The 16,529-nt window shown below is 48.1% G+C and overlaps 6 protein-coding genes and 1 non-coding gene across 9 annotated transcripts; 2 read left to right on the top strand and 5 right to left on the bottom strand.

Annotated features, from left to right (window-relative positions):
* Window positions 1-774: 774 nt before the first annotated feature.
* On the bottom strand, window positions 775-2,731 carry LOC9638478 (glucan 1,3-beta-glucosidase). Its single transcript, XM_002993708.2, has 8 exons — window positions 2,549-2,731; window positions 2,370-2,489; window positions 2,136-2,321; window positions 1,931-2,086; window positions 1,694-1,863; window positions 1,476-1,628; window positions 1,064-1,419; window positions 775-996 (listed from the first exon to the last, which is right to left on the bottom strand). The coding sequence occupies exons 1-8, from the start codon at window positions 2,729-2,731 to the stop codon at window positions 791-793; spliced, it is 1,530 nt and encodes a 509-aa protein (XP_002993754.2). The 3' UTR covers window positions 775-790.
* A 528-nt stretch (window positions 2,732-3,259) lies between these two features.
* LOC9638477 (N-acetyl-D-glucosamine kinase) lies at window positions 3,260-5,102 on the bottom strand. 2 transcript variants are annotated; one of them, XM_024667370.1, is made up of 8 exons: window positions 4,688-5,102; window positions 4,462-4,609; window positions 4,396-4,410; window positions 4,122-4,313; window positions 3,911-4,039; window positions 3,693-3,862; window positions 3,517-3,647; window positions 3,260-3,459 (listed from the first exon to the last, which is right to left on the bottom strand). In XM_024667370.1, exons 1-8 carry the CDS (start codon window positions 4,872-4,874, stop codon window positions 3,361-3,363), a joined length of 1,071 nt encoding a protein of 356 aa, XP_024523138.1. In that variant the 5' UTR covers window positions 4,875-5,102; the 3' UTR covers window positions 3,260-3,360. The 2 variants fall into 2 exon arrangements, with proteins under 2 accessions (XP_024523138.1, XP_002993753.2); XM_002993707.2 differs by lacking the exon at window positions 4,396-4,410 and having other exon boundaries at window positions 4,688-5,101.
* Window positions 5,103-5,130: 28 nt separating this feature from the next.
* Window positions 5,131-6,478, bottom strand: LOC9638701 (auxin-induced protein PCNT115). Its single transcript, XM_002993706.2, has 5 exons — window positions 6,241-6,478; window positions 5,990-6,178; window positions 5,759-5,931; window positions 5,607-5,709; window positions 5,131-5,551 (listed from the first exon to the last, which is right to left on the bottom strand). Exons 1-5 carry the CDS (start codon window positions 6,451-6,453, stop codon window positions 5,210-5,212), a joined length of 1,020 nt encoding a protein of 339 aa, XP_002993752.1. The 5' UTR covers window positions 6,454-6,478; the 3' UTR covers window positions 5,131-5,209.
* Window positions 6,479-6,502: 24 nt separating this feature from the next.
* LOC112343612 lies at window positions 6,503-11,003 on the bottom strand. Of its 2 annotated transcripts, none has more exons than XM_024667368.1 (22): window positions 10,729-11,003; window positions 10,468-10,670; window positions 10,302-10,420; window positions 10,110-10,241; window positions 9,625-10,059; window positions 9,452-9,571; window positions 9,341-9,401; window positions 9,205-9,290; window positions 9,097-9,162; window positions 8,844-9,047; window positions 8,576-8,780; window positions 8,362-8,507; window positions 8,192-8,316; window positions 8,026-8,139; window positions 7,839-7,980; window positions 7,579-7,788; window positions 7,492-7,524; window positions 7,322-7,441; window positions 7,137-7,274; window positions 6,961-7,080; window positions 6,807-6,905; window positions 6,503-6,750 (listed from the first exon to the last, which is right to left on the bottom strand). In XM_024667368.1, the coding sequence occupies exons 1-22, from the start codon at window positions 10,995-10,997 to the stop codon at window positions 6,628-6,630; spliced, it is 3,270 nt and encodes a 1,089-aa protein (XP_024523136.1). In that variant the 5' UTR covers window positions 10,998-11,003; the 3' UTR covers window positions 6,503-6,627. The 2 variants fall into 2 exon arrangements, with proteins under 2 accessions (XP_024523136.1, XP_024523137.1); XM_024667369.1 differs by having other exon boundaries at window positions 9,097-9,141.
* Window positions 11,004-11,098: 95 nt separating this feature from the next.
* On the top strand, window positions 11,099-11,171 carry TRNAA-AGC. Its single transcript has one exon. It is a non-coding gene; the product is annotated as a tRNA-Ala (tRNA).
* Window positions 11,172-11,308: 137 nt separating this feature from the next.
* Window positions 11,309-13,751, top strand: LOC9638476 (amino acid transporter AVT1B). The gene is made up of 11 exons (XM_002993724.2): window positions 11,309-11,575; window positions 11,636-11,988; window positions 12,045-12,259; window positions 12,319-12,342; window positions 12,398-12,578; window positions 12,635-12,854; window positions 12,915-13,050; window positions 13,105-13,270; window positions 13,330-13,373; window positions 13,437-13,499; window positions 13,552-13,751. The coding sequence occupies exons 1-11, from the start codon at window positions 11,373-11,375 to the stop codon at window positions 13,651-13,653; spliced, it is 1,707 nt and encodes a 568-aa protein (XP_002993770.2). The 5' UTR covers window positions 11,309-11,372; the 3' UTR covers window positions 13,654-13,751.
* LOC9638475 (COBRA-like protein 7) lies at window positions 13,651-16,470 on the bottom strand. The gene is made up of 2 exons (XM_002993705.2): window positions 15,416-16,470; window positions 13,651-15,209 (listed from the first exon to the last, which is right to left on the bottom strand). Exons 1-2 carry the CDS (start codon window positions 15,963-15,965, stop codon window positions 13,789-13,791), a joined length of 1,971 nt encoding a protein of 656 aa, XP_002993751.1. The 5' UTR covers window positions 15,966-16,470; the 3' UTR covers window positions 13,651-13,788.
* Between the last annotated feature and the right edge of the window lie 59 nt (window positions 16,471-16,529).

Genomic DNA, 16,529 nt, shown 5'->3' with positions numbered 1-16,529 from the left:
CTGGCACTCGAGGCCCGGCCATGGATGGTAGCTGCTACAGGGGTGGGGATGCTTGGCTCGCCACTGGGAGGACTCATTGAGCAGGGATTCCATGACCTGGTAGAGCGCCTCTTGCTCGTTTCGATCCATGATGTGCTCCGGCTGCTCGTAATCAACGCGGGCTCTTCGCAGCTGCGATTCTCCTGCTGCCCAGGAAGCCAAGAGCAAACATTGGGTAAGAATCGCCCCGAGGAGCAGTGAAGAGGGGGAGGACATTCTTCTCGTCTGATGTTATAAATCAAGGGGCAAGCATGCGAGCTTTCGATTGAAAGGTGTTGCGGTGGAGTGTGGAAGAAAACATTGAGGTTTGGAAGGGAAGAATTTTTGTTTTGGGGGGAATACCACTTGACAAAGACGCCAGGCACATGAATACGGTAAAAGCTGACGCCCAGCTCACTAACTGGCCGCTCTCATGCAGTGTTTATTCATTTTTTTGCTCCACGGCCATACCAGTTGAGATCCGACGGCACATGGTGCTTGCGCGACAGTTTGCGGACGGTCAGATTTACGGTGCCTGTAACATTGTTGGCAAGCTAGAATAGAGTAAATGAATATTTTCAGAACAAAGGTTTCTTCTGATATACTATCCTTTGGACAGCAAGAAATTTCAAAATTATTGGCAGTGACAACATTGCACGAAATAAGAACTATTCTAATAAAAATAAAAATAATATTGTAATATTAATGAAAATAATATTGTAGACAAAAGAAATATTATTCTAGTTTATTCTTTTACTAAAGAGGAAGGCTTTTACTTCATGGCAAGCGATGGCAAGCGAAGGTGTCCTTTCTCTACAGACCTCTTAAAGTCCCAGTGGATGTTTTCATCAAGAGTTTTGAAACTCCAGAATCCACATCCAAACGATGCGTCTTTGTATACTGTAAGCTGTGCAGTGCCATATCTTGTAAAGTCGTCGTCGGTTGCACCAGGGACGTCTACCTGGTTGCTCCATTCCCCTGCAAAAGTACATGAAACATATTCTTCGTCACTCGTGATCCAGTTCGATGTTGGAGAGAGCCTTACCAACAAAGATCAGAGGAGCGTTTTTTGCATTCTTCAGTCGTGCAATGTCTGATTTCCTCTCGTTGTTGATGTAATTGATGTGCCACTGGATAGTTTTGCCTTTGAACTCGTCAGTGAAATAGTTGTAGTAATGAACGTCGAGAACCACATTTGTGGAGCCAGGGTCTAGAGCGTTGACAAGCTCCATTGGATCGCTTCCAAGCCTCTGACACATGATCACGTAAGCATTAGGGCTCTTGCTTCGAACTCTTTGGTATCCTTGTTTGTAGTAACTTTTGAGGGTGTCGAGATCAACATTGGCAGCATTAGGCTCGTTCAGAAGCTCGATGCCTAATAGAGCCGGATGACTTGAGTACCTACATGTGTGAGAGGCATTTTAAGTCGAGTTTCAAAATCTAGATTGATCGATTACTTGGAGGCAAGAACATCGATGACTTCGAGCGTTTGAGCGATATTCTCTTCCTGCCTCCACGTTGAAACTCCGTCCCGACTTGCACTGTGATCCTCGGGATTCTGTGATCCAGGTGCCGCATGAAGATCAATAATAACTTTGATGTTGTGTTTGCTTCAACACCACCACATTGAGACGAAAGTTTTAGGAAATCCATCAGAAGAGAATGTTGCTCTCACCTAGCCCATGTAAATGCGTTGTCTAGAGCTTTCATGGATCCTCCAACGAACGGCTTCGGTGGATTGGGATCGTATGCAATCCACCAGCCAACGGGAATCCGGACAGCGTTGATTCCCTTGGAAGCAAGGAACTGAAAATCGCCTTCTGTGATGAAGTTGTTTCGATGTCTCTTTTGAAGAAAAACAAACAATATCGTAATATCAGAACACGAAGACTTGCTGAACAGCTCTTCTTACGTCAAAGACTTGCTGAGGAGCTCTGGAATAGGCATTGGCCAGCTGAAACTCTCCTCGAAGAGCAGTGTTGACAGTCATGATAAATACAGCAGGGTTGTTATTATCCCACCCGGGCTCGCCACTGTAATCCGCGGTCAGCTGGCTCTCATCCTTGGCCTGCAAGTTGAAATGGAAGTTGAAAACTTCACAGTGAGCATTGCATTACTTGTAAGTATCTGCCATTGAAAGTTTTGATGTGAACTAGAGATTTATTGCGAACGATTTTAAATGTTTCCCATTCCTTAGGGGTGTCTTTGGTCGAATCGACTGTACTTCCGCCTCCATTGAGAGCCGACACGAACATATTGTTGGATACACGGAGATAGAATCTGTTGCTGCTTACTCGCCATAGCTAGAACATATTTTGTTTCAAAAAATGAATTTTTGGAAGAGGAAAAACCTTGAATGTCTCCCAGCTGGATGGGTTTTGCCTGTTGACAACCATCTTGCCTCCACCGCTATTCTCGGCAGACACATACTTCCCCAGTTTCAAAGATTTGAGCAGGATTTGGGTCCCATCCTGCAGCCAAGAAACAAATTTTGATTATCAGATGTGTCCTATGTTAGCTAGAAGTAAACCAAGAGATCATTGTTATTTGGAATTTTATCAAACAAGGACATTGTCATCCATCCTTCGATCACCAGCCATCCCCCAAGGTTGACGGCGCGAATGTTGGGAGGCGACGCCGCCGCGAGGCCCTGCTGCACTGTTGCCACCACAAGAATTGATAGAAGCATGCAAGACAATGCAGCAGGCTCCATTGTGTTCTAGCTACTTACAAAGTGTTACGACATCTTTATAGATCGAGGCCAGGGCTTGATCGCACACGGCACGGCATTCAGCTGACTCATTTGATGGTGCGAATCTGCTTGCCAGTGCATCCGTGATCATCTGTCTTGACTTTGAACATGGGGCATATTCTTTTTGTTAAATGGGTTCGAATCCTGCTGCTGCGTCTGCACGGGATTATATCGGCCCTTTGGATCCAAGTTAGGAAATCCAACTCCTAGCCACCTTGAGACTCTGTCGTGCCTACAAACATAGAATATTTCCAGGCCAGCTCTTCTTCCACTCGTGATCCATTAGAAAAATTCTTGCATTCTTCAGTTGAACGATAGAACACTTTGCAGCTTTATGGTCAACTCAGTCAGAGGGTCTTTCCTGCCGCTAGTATGTCACTGCGTGCTCTACTTTCCTGGGTCTCCCGAGTCAAAAGAATCGACGGTCAAGCCAGTCAAAATCATATTTGACTGGAGCTTTCATCCATGCGCGAAAGTATGAAGCCATTATCCACCAAGGAGCGTTTATCTTAAAACCATTTCAAAGTTCCACTTATAACAAAGCAATTTACAAACGGTCAGCCAAATCGAGTCCGAGTTAAAAAAGTGTTTTACACCTCAGCCGCGCTCATATCACCATTGCAGAGTCTCGTCGTTGCAACAGAGGATTGTCTCAGCGCAAGCAACGCCGCTCCAACAGCTGGCTCCACCTGTGGAACGGAATGGATCAAATCAACAACCCATAAGGAAACGCGAAAGGTTATCACCTGGGGCCGAATAGCTTCAACGCCGGGAAAGGAAGCACCTACGCAACGAACGATCGCAGAGACGAGGTCGAACGAGTCATTCTTTTCCAAAACGCCACCGACCAAAACCAGCGGAAACGGTTGCTTTCCATCTGTAAGCCAGCTTAGAAATGCCTCGCATAACCGAGAGTGCTTACCTTCACCGGCGAGATCGAGTCTAGTGACAACAGAGTTGACGCTCAAAGACAGCTCTTGTACAGCAAAATTGAGAGCCTCCTGAGCAGCAAAGTCTCCTGCCGCAGCACAAGCCTTGACAACCGGGACAAGAGCTGCTACACGAGCCCACGAGGAATCTGTATAGGCCCAGCTGCCAGCAACAATGTCAACCAAAGTTTGGCACAATGAAGAACGATACCTGATTAAGTCGTCAACATGCTTGAGGTGGAGATGCTTTAGAATCGCTTCAGACAGCGCTGTAGGAGGACCGCGTCCATCGTGAGCACGAGTTACTGATGCCAAAGCTTGCGATGCTATGGCAAAGCCACTGCCAAGAAAGCACACGAGTAAGTGGTGGCGAAGAAAACAAAAGAGAAAACTATCAAAGAAAACGTGGAAGAGACTCGGACCTGCCTTGGTCTCCGAGGAGAGGACCATAGCCCGAGCAGCGAGTTTTGCGTCCATCACTCGTGAATCCATACGCAATTGTTCCGGTTCCAACGACGAGCACACAGCCATGGAGCTTTCCGAGAGTTCCACTCGCCAAGGCTGCAACAGCGTCGTTGTAAGCAAAAATGTGAGACGTGCGCGGAAAAAGTTGCCTGGTAGAACAAACAACAAAGAAAAAAACCAGTGAAAAACTTAGCAAAGCGTGAAAGGATTGAATCTCAGCACGCAGAATACCAGTGAAATGGTGCGCTGCATCATCTCACGCTTATCAGTCAGCATATGAAATTTACTACTTCACACCTCAGCCAGGACAGCATTCGCTCCTCATCGTCTCGAGTGTCCACTCCCGAGATCCCCACGCACACCGCCTGGACCGACGAGCGAGGAACTCCCGCGTTCTTGAGAGCTCCCGCAAGCGCCAGTTCTAGAGCCGCATTTGCAAGCTCATCTACAAAGAAAGAAGTAGAGAAGCGTCCAGTCCATGAAAAAAATAAGGAAAAACTCACGAAAACTCACAAGAACATACCTCCAACACTGTTGCGATTGGAGCAGCCAGCCACAGCTCGTCCAATAACCTTTGGGGACTCTTTGCTGGAGTTAGCGTTTACACACACACACAGCGTGGAAGTGGATCCTCCATCCACGCCCAGGACAACCCTAGGCGCGCGGCCATCCGCCAGATTCTCGAAATCCCACAGCTCCATGCTGCCCATGGCTCGATCTGTGCCCAGCGCGCGCTACCTGCGTCTCCAAATTAGGCTCCGCCAGGGACAAAGCCGGGCCATCTAAATTTGCCGCCCCTACAGCAGCGCGATCGATCCAACACGGTGATGCGATGGCGATGGAGATCTGGACAAGAATGCCCCCTGTTGCTGGAATGGGCGGCACTACCCGGCTCGCGCCTTGACTAAAGAACCCTTGCCCACACGCCTTGTTTGAAAACATAGATCCCAAGAACATTCTTTAGGGTTTATCATGGAGAATATTCCTTCACAGAGAATATGCTTTAAAAGAATATTCTCCCGGCAAGGAGAATATACTTTGATCGTCACTGCTCCCATTTCTCAAGCGGGGGCGAGGAAGCGAATCTCCAGGTGAGCGACATGTCCTTTTTTCTTTCGCCGGAGATGCTCACGATGGGAACCGCGTCTTCGATCGCGCGCAGCTCTTGCTCGGACAGCTCCACCGCCAGAGCTCCGGCGTTCTCTTGCAAGTTTTTGAGCTTGGTGGTGCCGGGGATTGGAACCACGTCGCGTCCCTGGTGCTGGAGCCACGCCAGGGCGAGTTGTCCCGGCGAGCAGTTCTTGCTCGTGGACATCTCCAGCAGCTTGTTGTAAAAGGCCGCGTTCTTCTCGATGTGCTCGGGCATGAGCCGGGGGTCATTGCCAACCTGATCATCATGGAAAACACCACGAGAAGAATGCTCGTGCGGGAAACCAGCCTACCTTCCGGAAGTCGTTTGCTGGCAGGTCTTCCATGATCTTCTTGCCGATGGAGAAGAATCCCCGGCCGAGGGGGCTGTAAGGAACGATCCCAATGCCGAGTTCCCTGGAGAAAAAACAGTTTTTTCTCGTCTTGGTATTGAGTGTTGCATTACCTGCATGTTGGGATGACATCTTCTTCCACATCTCGAGTCCACAGCGACCATTCCAGTTGAACAGCAGTCACGGGATGGACTGCATGAGCTCGCCGGATGTCCGAAGCCGATGCTTCCGACAGGCCAATGTACTTGACTTTGCCTTCCTCGACGAGTTTCTTCATCTCCCCAACCTTGAAGAAGAGCGAACACTTCAACTGATAAACATCTCGGAAAATCATGCCACCATACCGTGATTTCGATGGGAACTCTGGTGTCCACTCTGTGCTGGTAGTAAAGGTCGATGTAGTCCACACCGAGTCGCTCGAGGCTGCCAAGGCATGACTCGCGAACGTAAGCGGGATCACCTCGGATTCCCTGGCTCGTGATGCCAAACTTGGTCGCGACTTGGACACTTTCTCTTCTCAAGCTGCTAATCGCCTGCAACGCGAAAGAAAGCGCAAAGACGAGAGTAAAGTGGCAAAAACAAAGCACTGACGTACCTTTCCGACGAGGATCTCGTTTGTGTGAGGACCATAAACATCAGCAGTGTCGAGAAAAGTGATCCCCAAATCGTTGACAGCCTTGTGGATGAGATCTATCATCTCCGATTCGGGCTTGCGAGTGCCGTAGAACGCAGACATTCCCATGCAACCAAGACCCTGCTGTGAAACCTCTAGCCCCTGGCTACCAAGCTTCACTCTCGGAGCTCCCATTTTCTTCTCTCTCAAAACCCTTCCCAAACTACTGTAGCAACACTTTAGCTTAAGATGATACTCAGCCTATATTACCACGTCAAAAACAGACAAGTAGTCATGGTACGACTGCTCGTCGACTCTCTCTGCGACAAAAGAAAGAGTTGAAACTGCGTGGCGAGAGCGTTACCGCATTTAGATGAAGGCTCTCATCATGATCTCACGCGATTCATCCCGGAGGTGTTCCTTTTCAGCTTCGGCAGCTTCCACTAGATCCTTCTGTCCAATTCTAGACGCATCACCAGAGCGTAACGCAGCCTGAAAGCAGCCAAGAAAGTTTCTCAGCAAGGTGGACAAAGGGAGAAAAATACAACCTTCGCGGCCGCTCTAACTGTAGCACTGCTTATAGCTCCGCTGGTAAAGTTGAATCGCTTGCTCAGCTCGTCAAAATCTATGTCAGCGGCCAGAGGTGCCTGCAGTGGAATCAACTTAAGGTCAAAGTGCTTGAAAAAACACTATGGGATTTACCTTTGCAGGTAGCATCTTCTTCCACATTGCGGCACGGATAGACTGATCGGGCATTTTAAACTCCACGACAAACCTGAGCCTTCGAACAAGCTCGGGATCAAGTCTGACAATGGCGCTTCCCTATAACACGCAAAACACTTGTGTAACAAAGAGAAAGAAATGAATGTTGTGCGCACCTTGGAAACGTTAGCGATAAGGAGACATATTCCAGGAAATCGTTCTAGCTCGTGCAATAGCAATCCTATTGCTACATGGGACCAAGCAGAAATGCTAGTTAGACCGTTGCCAATGCCTTCCTCTTCACTTCCCATAATCTGTTCCATGGAAGTTAAAGTAGAGTGGATAAGTTGGAATGGCAGACCTGAAAATCTTCAAGCACGAGAACCGCGTCCATCAACCTTGCATCCTTGAAGACACTGGTGATATTGGCGCTAGTTTTGGCACTGCTCTCACGCGAAATCAACTGGGAACAATTGATAACCTGCAAACCAAAGCTCAATATCAGTATCTCAAGGAAAGACATGTGCTAACCTTCAAAGGGCGTCCTAACTCAAATCCTATTGCCTGCAACAAACGCAAAACAGAGCTCAACGAAATCAACAACCACGGTTCATATACCTCTGCAACAGCAGATTTCCCGGTGCCGTGGGAACCGTAAAACAAACATGCAGTTCCTAAGCGCTCTTGTTGAAATCCCCATTGTCCTTGTAAAATCGCTCTCGCTTTTTCAAACTTAAGAATTCCTTCGATCCTTTCTCGCATCGCTGTACAAAGAACAAGGTCGTCTACTCCGGCTTTTGGGACAACCCTGTGTGTGAACGACTTCATCTGTGGATTCAGGCATTAGTGCACTAACACAAACTAAAACACAAAGCTACCTGCAAGCTGCCACGCATCTGCAAGCGGCAGCCTTCGACGATATCTTCCTCGGAAACTATAGGATTCGCACTATCTCTTGAAATGGCAATAAGCAAAGAACTAACAACTGCATTTTTAATATAGCCTCCGGTAAGCTCGTATCTGTAAACACACTTCGATGAGAGTTGTTTTGACAAGGTTTCGTACCTTAATGATATTCTATCCCAGTCAATGTTACTTGTCATAGGTAACCGGGAACATGATAACTTCCATATTTCCCGGCGTTGTGTGTGATCTGGCGGATGAAACTCGCTAACACAACTGTATAAAAAGGCAAAATTAGTGACCGCTGAATAACTAGCTGATATCATACGTAATTCGCCTGTGCATAGCTTCATCGAGATCTTGAGGACGATTAGTTGCAAGCATAACGATGCCCTCGTGCCTTTCCATTTCCGTCAATAGAGCATTTAGCATTTTGTCGCCTCCATGCTCTCTCTAAAATAACCAAAATATTACCAATCTTCTATAACAAGACTGTACCTGAGCAAAAATCGCTTCGCACTCATCAAAAAATATCACGGCATCGTTCATGTCGGCATCCCGAAACAAACCACGAATATCACCAGAATTGTCTTCACGACCGGATAAGTGGAGCGCACGGAAGTCCACAAGGAGAACGCGTTTACCTGTAGCAGAAACAAAAATAAAAGAAAGAAGGATGTGGTCAGCTAAACAGGTGCCGGTGAGAACGTACCAAGGTGATGAGCGACTGCATTTACCGTCATAGTTTTCCCGGTCCCTGACGCACCACATAAGAGAATTACAAGTCCCGCAGCATAGCTCATAATGTCCTCGAGACCTGCCGATTTCCGAAAATCCTTAAATTTAGAGAAATTCTCGACTGTTTTTAAAAGCATATTTTTCTGTTCCTCAGGAAGAACGACTTGATCCATAGGAATCTACGCGTAACGCCAGATATAAGTACTGTACTCGGACGACAAAGTGCATAAACGTTAGATCACCTTTGGCGTATATAAATAGCTCCCATCGACAAGCTCGTTCATTTCAGTGTCGAGACCAACAATCCAGTCAAGCATTCTGCGGTCAAGCTCAACTTGCTGATCCATCAAATCACACCTTGCTCTGTTGTACACTGCATTTCTCAGTTTGATCAGGCCTCTTGACACAAGCCTGCTGGACTTATAGAAATATGTCCTTGCTAGAACCTGTCGAAAACAGTTAGTCACTAACCTAGCTGGAAATAACATGACTTACCTGTTCTTTGAACGAATTGAAATAGACAGTAAGGATGTCTTGCACCTGCAAACCAGACAACCCACGCTGGTGGATGCAATAAAAACAAGAAAAGAAAAATAGACTAACTTGAACGTAGTCGCTGCTGCGCCGAAAGCCAGTGTCACCGTTGTCTCCTTCGAAAATGCTTTTAACAACAGGCGAGATGGACACAGCTGCAGTGTAAGACGATTATTGAGAAAGTTCCTAGTGCAAATCATAGTACCTGTAAGCATTAAAACGACCCCCTTTTCAAACTCGTCCAGTCCAAGCTTGAGAGCTAAAGCCTGGTAGAAAAGTTCAGTTATCAGCAGAAAGAGCATCGACAGAACAACACCTCGAGTCGTGGCAATTGTCCTTTGTCTTGCTTGACAGCTTCTTCAGTAAGTCTCATTCTTTCTTGCAGCCGATTCTTGGCAAATCTAAGCTTCGCCTGTAGCTCACGGATGCTTGCAGCCTGCTGGATACAGTGTAAGAACGAAATGTTTGGCAAAGACAGGAGAGTATTACCTTTGTAGACCTATAAGAATCATACCAAGAGCGTTCATCATTGAAAGCTTCCTTCATATCTTCCTTGTGTCTAGCCTTTGCGACCCTCAGCATCAAAGCTAGCATTTGAAATGCGTCATCCAGGTATTCAAGACTCGAGGCATAAGCTTGAAGATCTCCCTTGGATGCCTTCTCGACGGTTGTCTGAGCATCACTGGTCTCTACCGCGGGAATCATCTCGCTTTCTTGCTCAGCAGGTAGCGAGACTTTCTTGGACGATTTTACTGGCTCGGTACCAGCCAACAGTTCGTCAACTTGCTGGCCGGAAAGGCCAGTTATACTCTCAATATCTTCAAACTTCCGTTTTTTGTTTGCTCCTTGGCCTGACACAGCTGAAACGGCCACCTCATTTTCAGGATCTTCTGCAGCTACAAGGGCATCCCCCTTGCCTTCGAGCTGTAAAACAAGCAACTCATTTTCAATAGGACGAATGTAAGCAAACTTACGTGACTACTGTCGACGACGTTCAAGACCTCCGTCTTGCTCAGCTTTAGCCACTGCTCAGTTTTTATTGGCCGTAAAAGCAGCACAGAGACAGCTTCCTTCACCATACGGAAAGTCTTTCCATCGTAATCGTCCTGAGAAATGTAGAGGAAAGGTATACACCATCAAGCTTGAAGAACAACTTAAGTGAGAACCTGTCCCATTATGATGCCTTCAACCATATGAGTGCGTTTGTCGTCAAGAAATTCTTCTAGTTCCATCAAGCTCATACCACAGAGATCCATCGCCATTTCCTTGTCTTCCTGTCTCCCTCCTACAAAAACATCCATAAGCATGCCCACAAGGAACTTTAGAGATCACCTAGAGCGGCACGAACAGCAGGAGCTTTGGATGCACCCCGGACGAAGAGAAGCTGAAACAAACACGTCTCGGCGGGTGACAGTCCATATCTCTGTGCTAGCTTCAAAACGAGGGGATGCTTGTTTGGATCCTTGGGAAGTCGTTCCCTCTCTCTGGTTGCGAGTTCTTGCAGCAGCTTCTCAACCAACGAAAGAGCTTCTCTCCTGCAAAGTCTCTCCAACTTAGCCGCGTGTAAAGAAGTTTAAAGGAGAAAAAACTCACACTGCTATGGACGATGAGGGCGCTGGAACCGCCGCATCCGATCCGATTGCCCCAACGCACCGGCCAAGAGATCGCAGCAGCTCCATGCGCAGCGCCAGGCAAACGAAGTTGAGCTCCAGATGCGCCAGCCATTCCGATTCTGTGAAAGAATTCTCGACGCGCGGCTGCCCCGACGGGACGACGCCCAGGAAATCGGCAGGAATCTGGGCGTGGAAATCCCTCAGCAGGTAGAGAATGCTGTCGCGCACCGTCGCCGATTCATCCGCCATGGCAAGAACCAAAAAACAATGGCAAGCCCTAAGTTGTTTTTAAACCCTTTTAACTTTGACCACAGAGTGATTCTAGACAATGCTTTTATCAAATGGGAGTTGGGGATGTAGCTCAGATGGTAGAGCGCTCGCTTAGCATGCGAGAGGCGCCGGGATCGATACCCGGCATCTCCATTCTACTTTTGTCTTTAATTATATTTCTATTTCCTTAACATTTTACTATTTTTGTCACGCTTGCCCTAATCCTATCTTCCAAGTGGCCAACCTTAATTTATGGTGTAGAGGTAGCTAGGGTTTAGCTGGCTGGAGAATTAAGATCTTTGGAATCGAGCACTCTAGAATGGGGATTGCGAAGGTTTGAGTAGGAATTTGGCGATGGAGAGTGAGCGAGCGTCGCCCCCCGAGGCCAGGTTCTATCTCGATTTTGATGCCGACGAGGAGGACGAGCAGCAGCAGCAACGCAAAGTAAGCAGTGGCGATGGAATCCATCACAAAATCGAAGAAGAAGATGGCGAGGACGAGGAGGAAGAGGAGGAAGACGATGCTTTGGCTACTCCTAGATGGCCGCAGAGCTACAGGTGAGTGAAAAGGATTTGGAAGAGAGATCTTTGCTGAGGCCTTTTGTTCTTCCTTGCCAGGAAATCGATGGATATCTACAGTCATATGCCCTCTCCAAGCTTGAATTTCCTCACGAGTCCAAATGTGTCTCGCAGTTCGCTGCTATCAACCTCGCTGGGAAAGCACTACGAGAGCGCAACATCCATTCTGGATCCGCTCTTGACAGACCAGGAATTTGACAAGGATGAAAAACGACTGACTCCATCGATGCCACCGCCACCACCCCCGCAATCTCACATTGTCACCGTATCCTCCGAGACGAGGCTCAGAAAGACTTCCTCGACCAGGATTTCTCCTTCCAGCGATGCACAAGACTACCATCACCTCCAGCTTCCAAAGCAAGGTTGCACCTTCTTCCAGGCAACGCTAAACGGTTTGAGCTCAAAGCTTTCCCATTGTTCTCAAAGTTCTAACTTCGATGTTTCTCAGGGATCAATGTTCTTGCTGGAGTGGGGGTTCTTTCCACTCCTTACGCTCTGAAGCAAGGAGGCTGGATTGGAGCTATCATACTGCTACTCTTCGCAGTGGTTTGCTGCTACACAGGAATCCTTTTGCGCAAATGCTTGGAGAGTGAGCCAGGCCTTGTCACATATCCTGACATTGGGCAAGCAGCATTTGGCCGGATTGGACGTCTTGTTATCTCGGTAAGTTGTCTTTGCTTTAGCTTGTCCATGTTCTCAGTTACTGTGATCCTTCTTAACAGATAATTCTCTACGTGGAACTCTACGTAAGTGTGTTAAACCTCTATAATCTTGATTGTATTAACAGATGCTATATTGTAGGCATGCTGTGTGGAGTTTTTGATTCTTGAAGGGGATAATCTTGCATCCCTTTTCCCCAATGCTCGTTTCAGTTATAATGGCCACAAGATGGAGTCACAGAAAGTGTTTAGCATGATAGCTGCGCTGTTTATACTGCCTACTGTCTGGCTTCGAGATCTCAGCTTGTTATCATACATTTCAGGTATGTTGTTTGTTCCTTTTTTCAGGTTCTGGTTTGTGACTTTTCTTTTTTAAAAGCTGGTGGAGTTGTGACATCAATTATTGTTGTCGTTTCGGTTTGGTGGGTTGGAGCAGTTGATGGGGTTGGGTTTCGGAACACTGGCTCATTTATAAATTTTGGAAACTTGCCAGTCTCTATTGGACTTATAGGATTTTGTTTCTCTGGACACGCTGTTTTTCCTAATATTTATTCGTCTATGAAAGATAGAGCTCAATTCAATCGAGTTTTACAATTGTGGTAAGTGTATTTCAACCTATTTTGCTTTATTACTTTGAAGTTCTGATAATTTGTTATTAGCTTTCTATTATGTATATTAATGTATGGAGGAGTAGCGATTATGGGTTTTAAAATGTTTGGAGCAGAAACTCAGTCTCAAGTGACATTAAATCTTCCAAAGCAGTTTGTTGCATCTAAAATTGCATTGTGGACAACGGTAAGTAATTTAATTGTGTTTTTAGTGCTATAAGTCTTTAAATTTTATTTTCAGGTTATTACACCTCTTACAAAATATGCATTAACAATCACCCCTGTCGCCTTGAGTTTGGAAGAACTTCTGCCAACTCAAGTTTCAAAAAATCATTTTGCATCAGTTCTTATACGAACTAGTTTGGTAACATCAACTTTATTTGTGGCGCTTATGATACCATTCTTTGGTAAGTATTCGATAAAGATTTGAAGTATTTCAGATTTATAAGTTTTATTGATTCTTCAGGATTTGTCATGGCTTTTATTGGATCTTTTCTAAGTCTTACTGGAGTATGTATAATCAATGTATTATGATCTTTTGAAGTATTTTAACAAATTTCATCGTTTTTGTAGTCATTAATTTTACCCTCAGCATGTTATCTCAGCATAAGTGGCAGAAGGATTCCAAAAACACAGGTAAGAGTCTGAGCAAAACCTTGGAGCTAGCTAAAACATGATTATTTTGCAGGCTATTATTTGTGTCATGACCATATTCATAGGAGTGATTGCAGCAATTGCTGGAACATACTCGTCTGTAACAGGGATTATAACCCAATACAGAAGCAGCTAGCCAGAACATATTTATTTTCGTATCGAAAACCTCACAACAAAACTTTTCCAAAGTCAGCAGATGAAGGGAATAAAGGCAAAAGAAAGATTTACAGTTTCCACGATGGATGTATCGATCGATCAGAGCTTAGTTCATTCACAGCCAAAAGGCCGCAAGAACAGCAGCAAGGAGAAGCGAAACAACCAACCTCGGCACCGCACGAAGACGATATCCATGACTGATTGGAATCGCGTCTGGGAGCGCACACTCCTCGCCATTGAACACCACCCTGGTTGGAAATCCATCGCCGCCAGTGACGTTGATCCCGGGCGTCTTCCTCTTGTCGAACGAGATCACTGCCTGGAGCTTCCCCGGATTGTTCTTGTCGATCCGGTTGAGATAGTCGCTATAGTTTGGCAGCCCCTGGAAGTACAAGGTGGTGTTGTCGTTGATCAAAGTCCCATTGAGAGTGTAGACCCGCTCGAGCCCCGGGAACGCGTTCCTGAGCTCCACCGCGGCAAACCACTCGGGAACGGCCGTCTCGTCCCAGTTGAGCAGCGAGAGCCGGGCAGTCCATCCGTCGGTGAAGTCCGACACGACGTGCCAGTTGATGCTCACGGGGCAATTGTCCGAGCACGGAGCCACGCTTGGAACCGGCTTCCTGTTCATCCTCGCCCACTCGAGCGCCTTTCCAATCCGGTCCTGGAACGGGAGCAGCAGCGCGTACGAAGGCAAGAGCATCGCCTGCGAGCTTGTGTCACAGGAAGGCCGAGGAAGGGTGGAGTTGGCGGAGCAGCCACAGGCGCAAGTCGGGCATGGAACCGCGGACGAGTTGTAGAAACCCGAGAAGGAAACGCAGCACTTTCGCCTCGTCTCCAAGTTCTCGACTTGGCCGACTTGCTCCAGCCTGCCATTCCGGGTCATGTTGCACGTAACTTGCCAGCTCTTGATCGCCGAGATCATCCTCGTCGGGCTGCTGGGATCCCGCTTCTCCACGGGAGCGATCAGCTGGGGCTGCCCGCAAGAGTACCTGGGATCGATCTTAAAGTTGGCCGGGGGAGCGAGAGTGTCGCGGTCGAGGTTTGGAGGGACCTTGTAGACGAAGAGCTGGAAGGCCGACTTGGAGAGCTTTGGATCCATGGTGGCCGGGAGGAGCAGTCCACTCCGGCAGCACGATGGGATCATCCCAACTCTGGTGTCGTTGGCTCGCTCGGGAGGAAGATCCACGATGGTCGGGTGGCGATTGCAGCTCATCACCGTGGAGAAGTCGAAATCTTTGTAGTGAGCGCCCGCCGGGCCCGAGAGGCACTCGGTTTGATCCTGGTCGAGCGTCTGCGCGCCTCGCATCTGGAAGATGAACTCGCCTTGTTGCCACTCCCATGTCAGGTTCCAGCCATCGATCCGGCCCAGGGGATTGTCGTTGGAGATGTCTACCTCGGCCCAGTAGTTGTCCGTGAAGGTCTGGATCACGCTGTAGGTGATGGTGAGGTCGCCCGGTTCCGGCAGCGCGAACTGATCCGTGCTGGTGCTGTTGATCGCCGTCGCATTCTCCGTGCAGCACAGCTGAAGCGTATCATCTGGAAGAAGGAAACGAGAAAGAAATGTTAGAGATCTTCGCGAGGAAGAAGGGGGAAAAGAGAAACAAATGTTAGGGTTCTTCGCGAGGAAGAAGGGGGAAAAGAAAAGAAATTTTAGGGCTCTTCGCGAGGGAAGAAGGGGGAAAAGAAAAGAAATTTTAGGGCTCTTCGCGAGGGAAGAAGGGGGAAAAGAAAGAGACACTTACTTCCGAGCTTCTGGACGGATCCACAGGTGTAGCCGGGCACTGGGAAGCTGAGATTGGCGGGCAGTGGAAAATTCTCGACGCCATACTCGGTGCCGACCAGATTGATCGTCACCGAGGTCTTGGTGGTGTCACCGGCGGTCTCGACCGCGTTAAGGAGATCGGTCTGGGGGAATCCCGCGAGCGTGGCGCCGGCAGGGGCCACAGTGACTGGCAGATTCTCGCCGTCGGCCAGCAGCGCCCCGGGCGCCTGGACGAGCATCTCGCGGTGCTGGAATCCCACGAACGCGCGCCAGTTCTTCACCTCGCTGAAGCCCAGATTGCTCAGCTGGAGCGCCGACTCGAATCGATAGGGCTGCTGCGCGGCATCGGTGAGAAAGGGGCTGATCTTGGCGACGCGCCGGATGGAGTAGTGGAGAAGCACGCCACGGCATGTGGAATTGGAGGCGTCCTCGAACGCTGGCTGCTGCGCCGCTGCCCAAGAGGCCCAAATCGCCACGAGGAAGAAGATGGAGGCGATCCACCGCAATCTCTCATCACGATTCTTCGCCATAGCTCATCTATCTATCTAGAATCTCTCGCTCGCTCAAACTCTCGCGCTGTGTCGACCGATCGATCGATCGATTGAGAAGCCCTACAGCGCTGCCGCTGCCCGGATTTGGGCTACCAATCCTCGAGCCCTGCGACCCATTCCTCCATTTAGACGCGATCTAGTCCCTCCGCGTTGCTCGTTCCTCCGCGTTTGCTAGCTAGGATTATAAGCGCGTGTTTGCCAAAATCACTATAGCTAAAATGCAGCGTCCTTTTCCCCTGTTTGCGAGACAATGCCGGCAATCACGATTTCTTCCATCGTTCCAGGTCTTCTAGCCTGCGGCCCACAACGAAGAAAAAAAAGAAAAATCTAAAACCACGATCGCCGAAGACCCTGTCAAGCGCCAAACCAGATTTTAAGACCCCATCTCGCGACCAACAAACTCATCTATCAAACTTTAAACGTTGAGGAGAGGAGCGAGCGATTCACCGGACAAACAAGGAAGGAACGAGACGTTGGAGGCAAAGCAAAAACGAAAATAAAAAAGAAGAATATCCTTCCTCTGGAGAGGAAGCATATTCTTCC

The sequence above is a fragment of the Selaginella moellendorffii genome, unplaced genomic scaffold, assembly GCF_000143415.4.
Source record: "Selaginella moellendorffii unplaced genomic scaffold, v1.0 SELMOscaffold_170, whole genome shotgun sequence".
In the NCBI taxonomy this organism is placed as follows: domain Eukaryota; kingdom Viridiplantae; phylum Streptophyta; class Lycopodiopsida; order Selaginellales; family Selaginellaceae; genus Selaginella; species Selaginella moellendorffii.
Note: the sequence above shows the minus strand (reverse complement) of the source record. Positions and strands in the feature narration are given on the sequence as shown.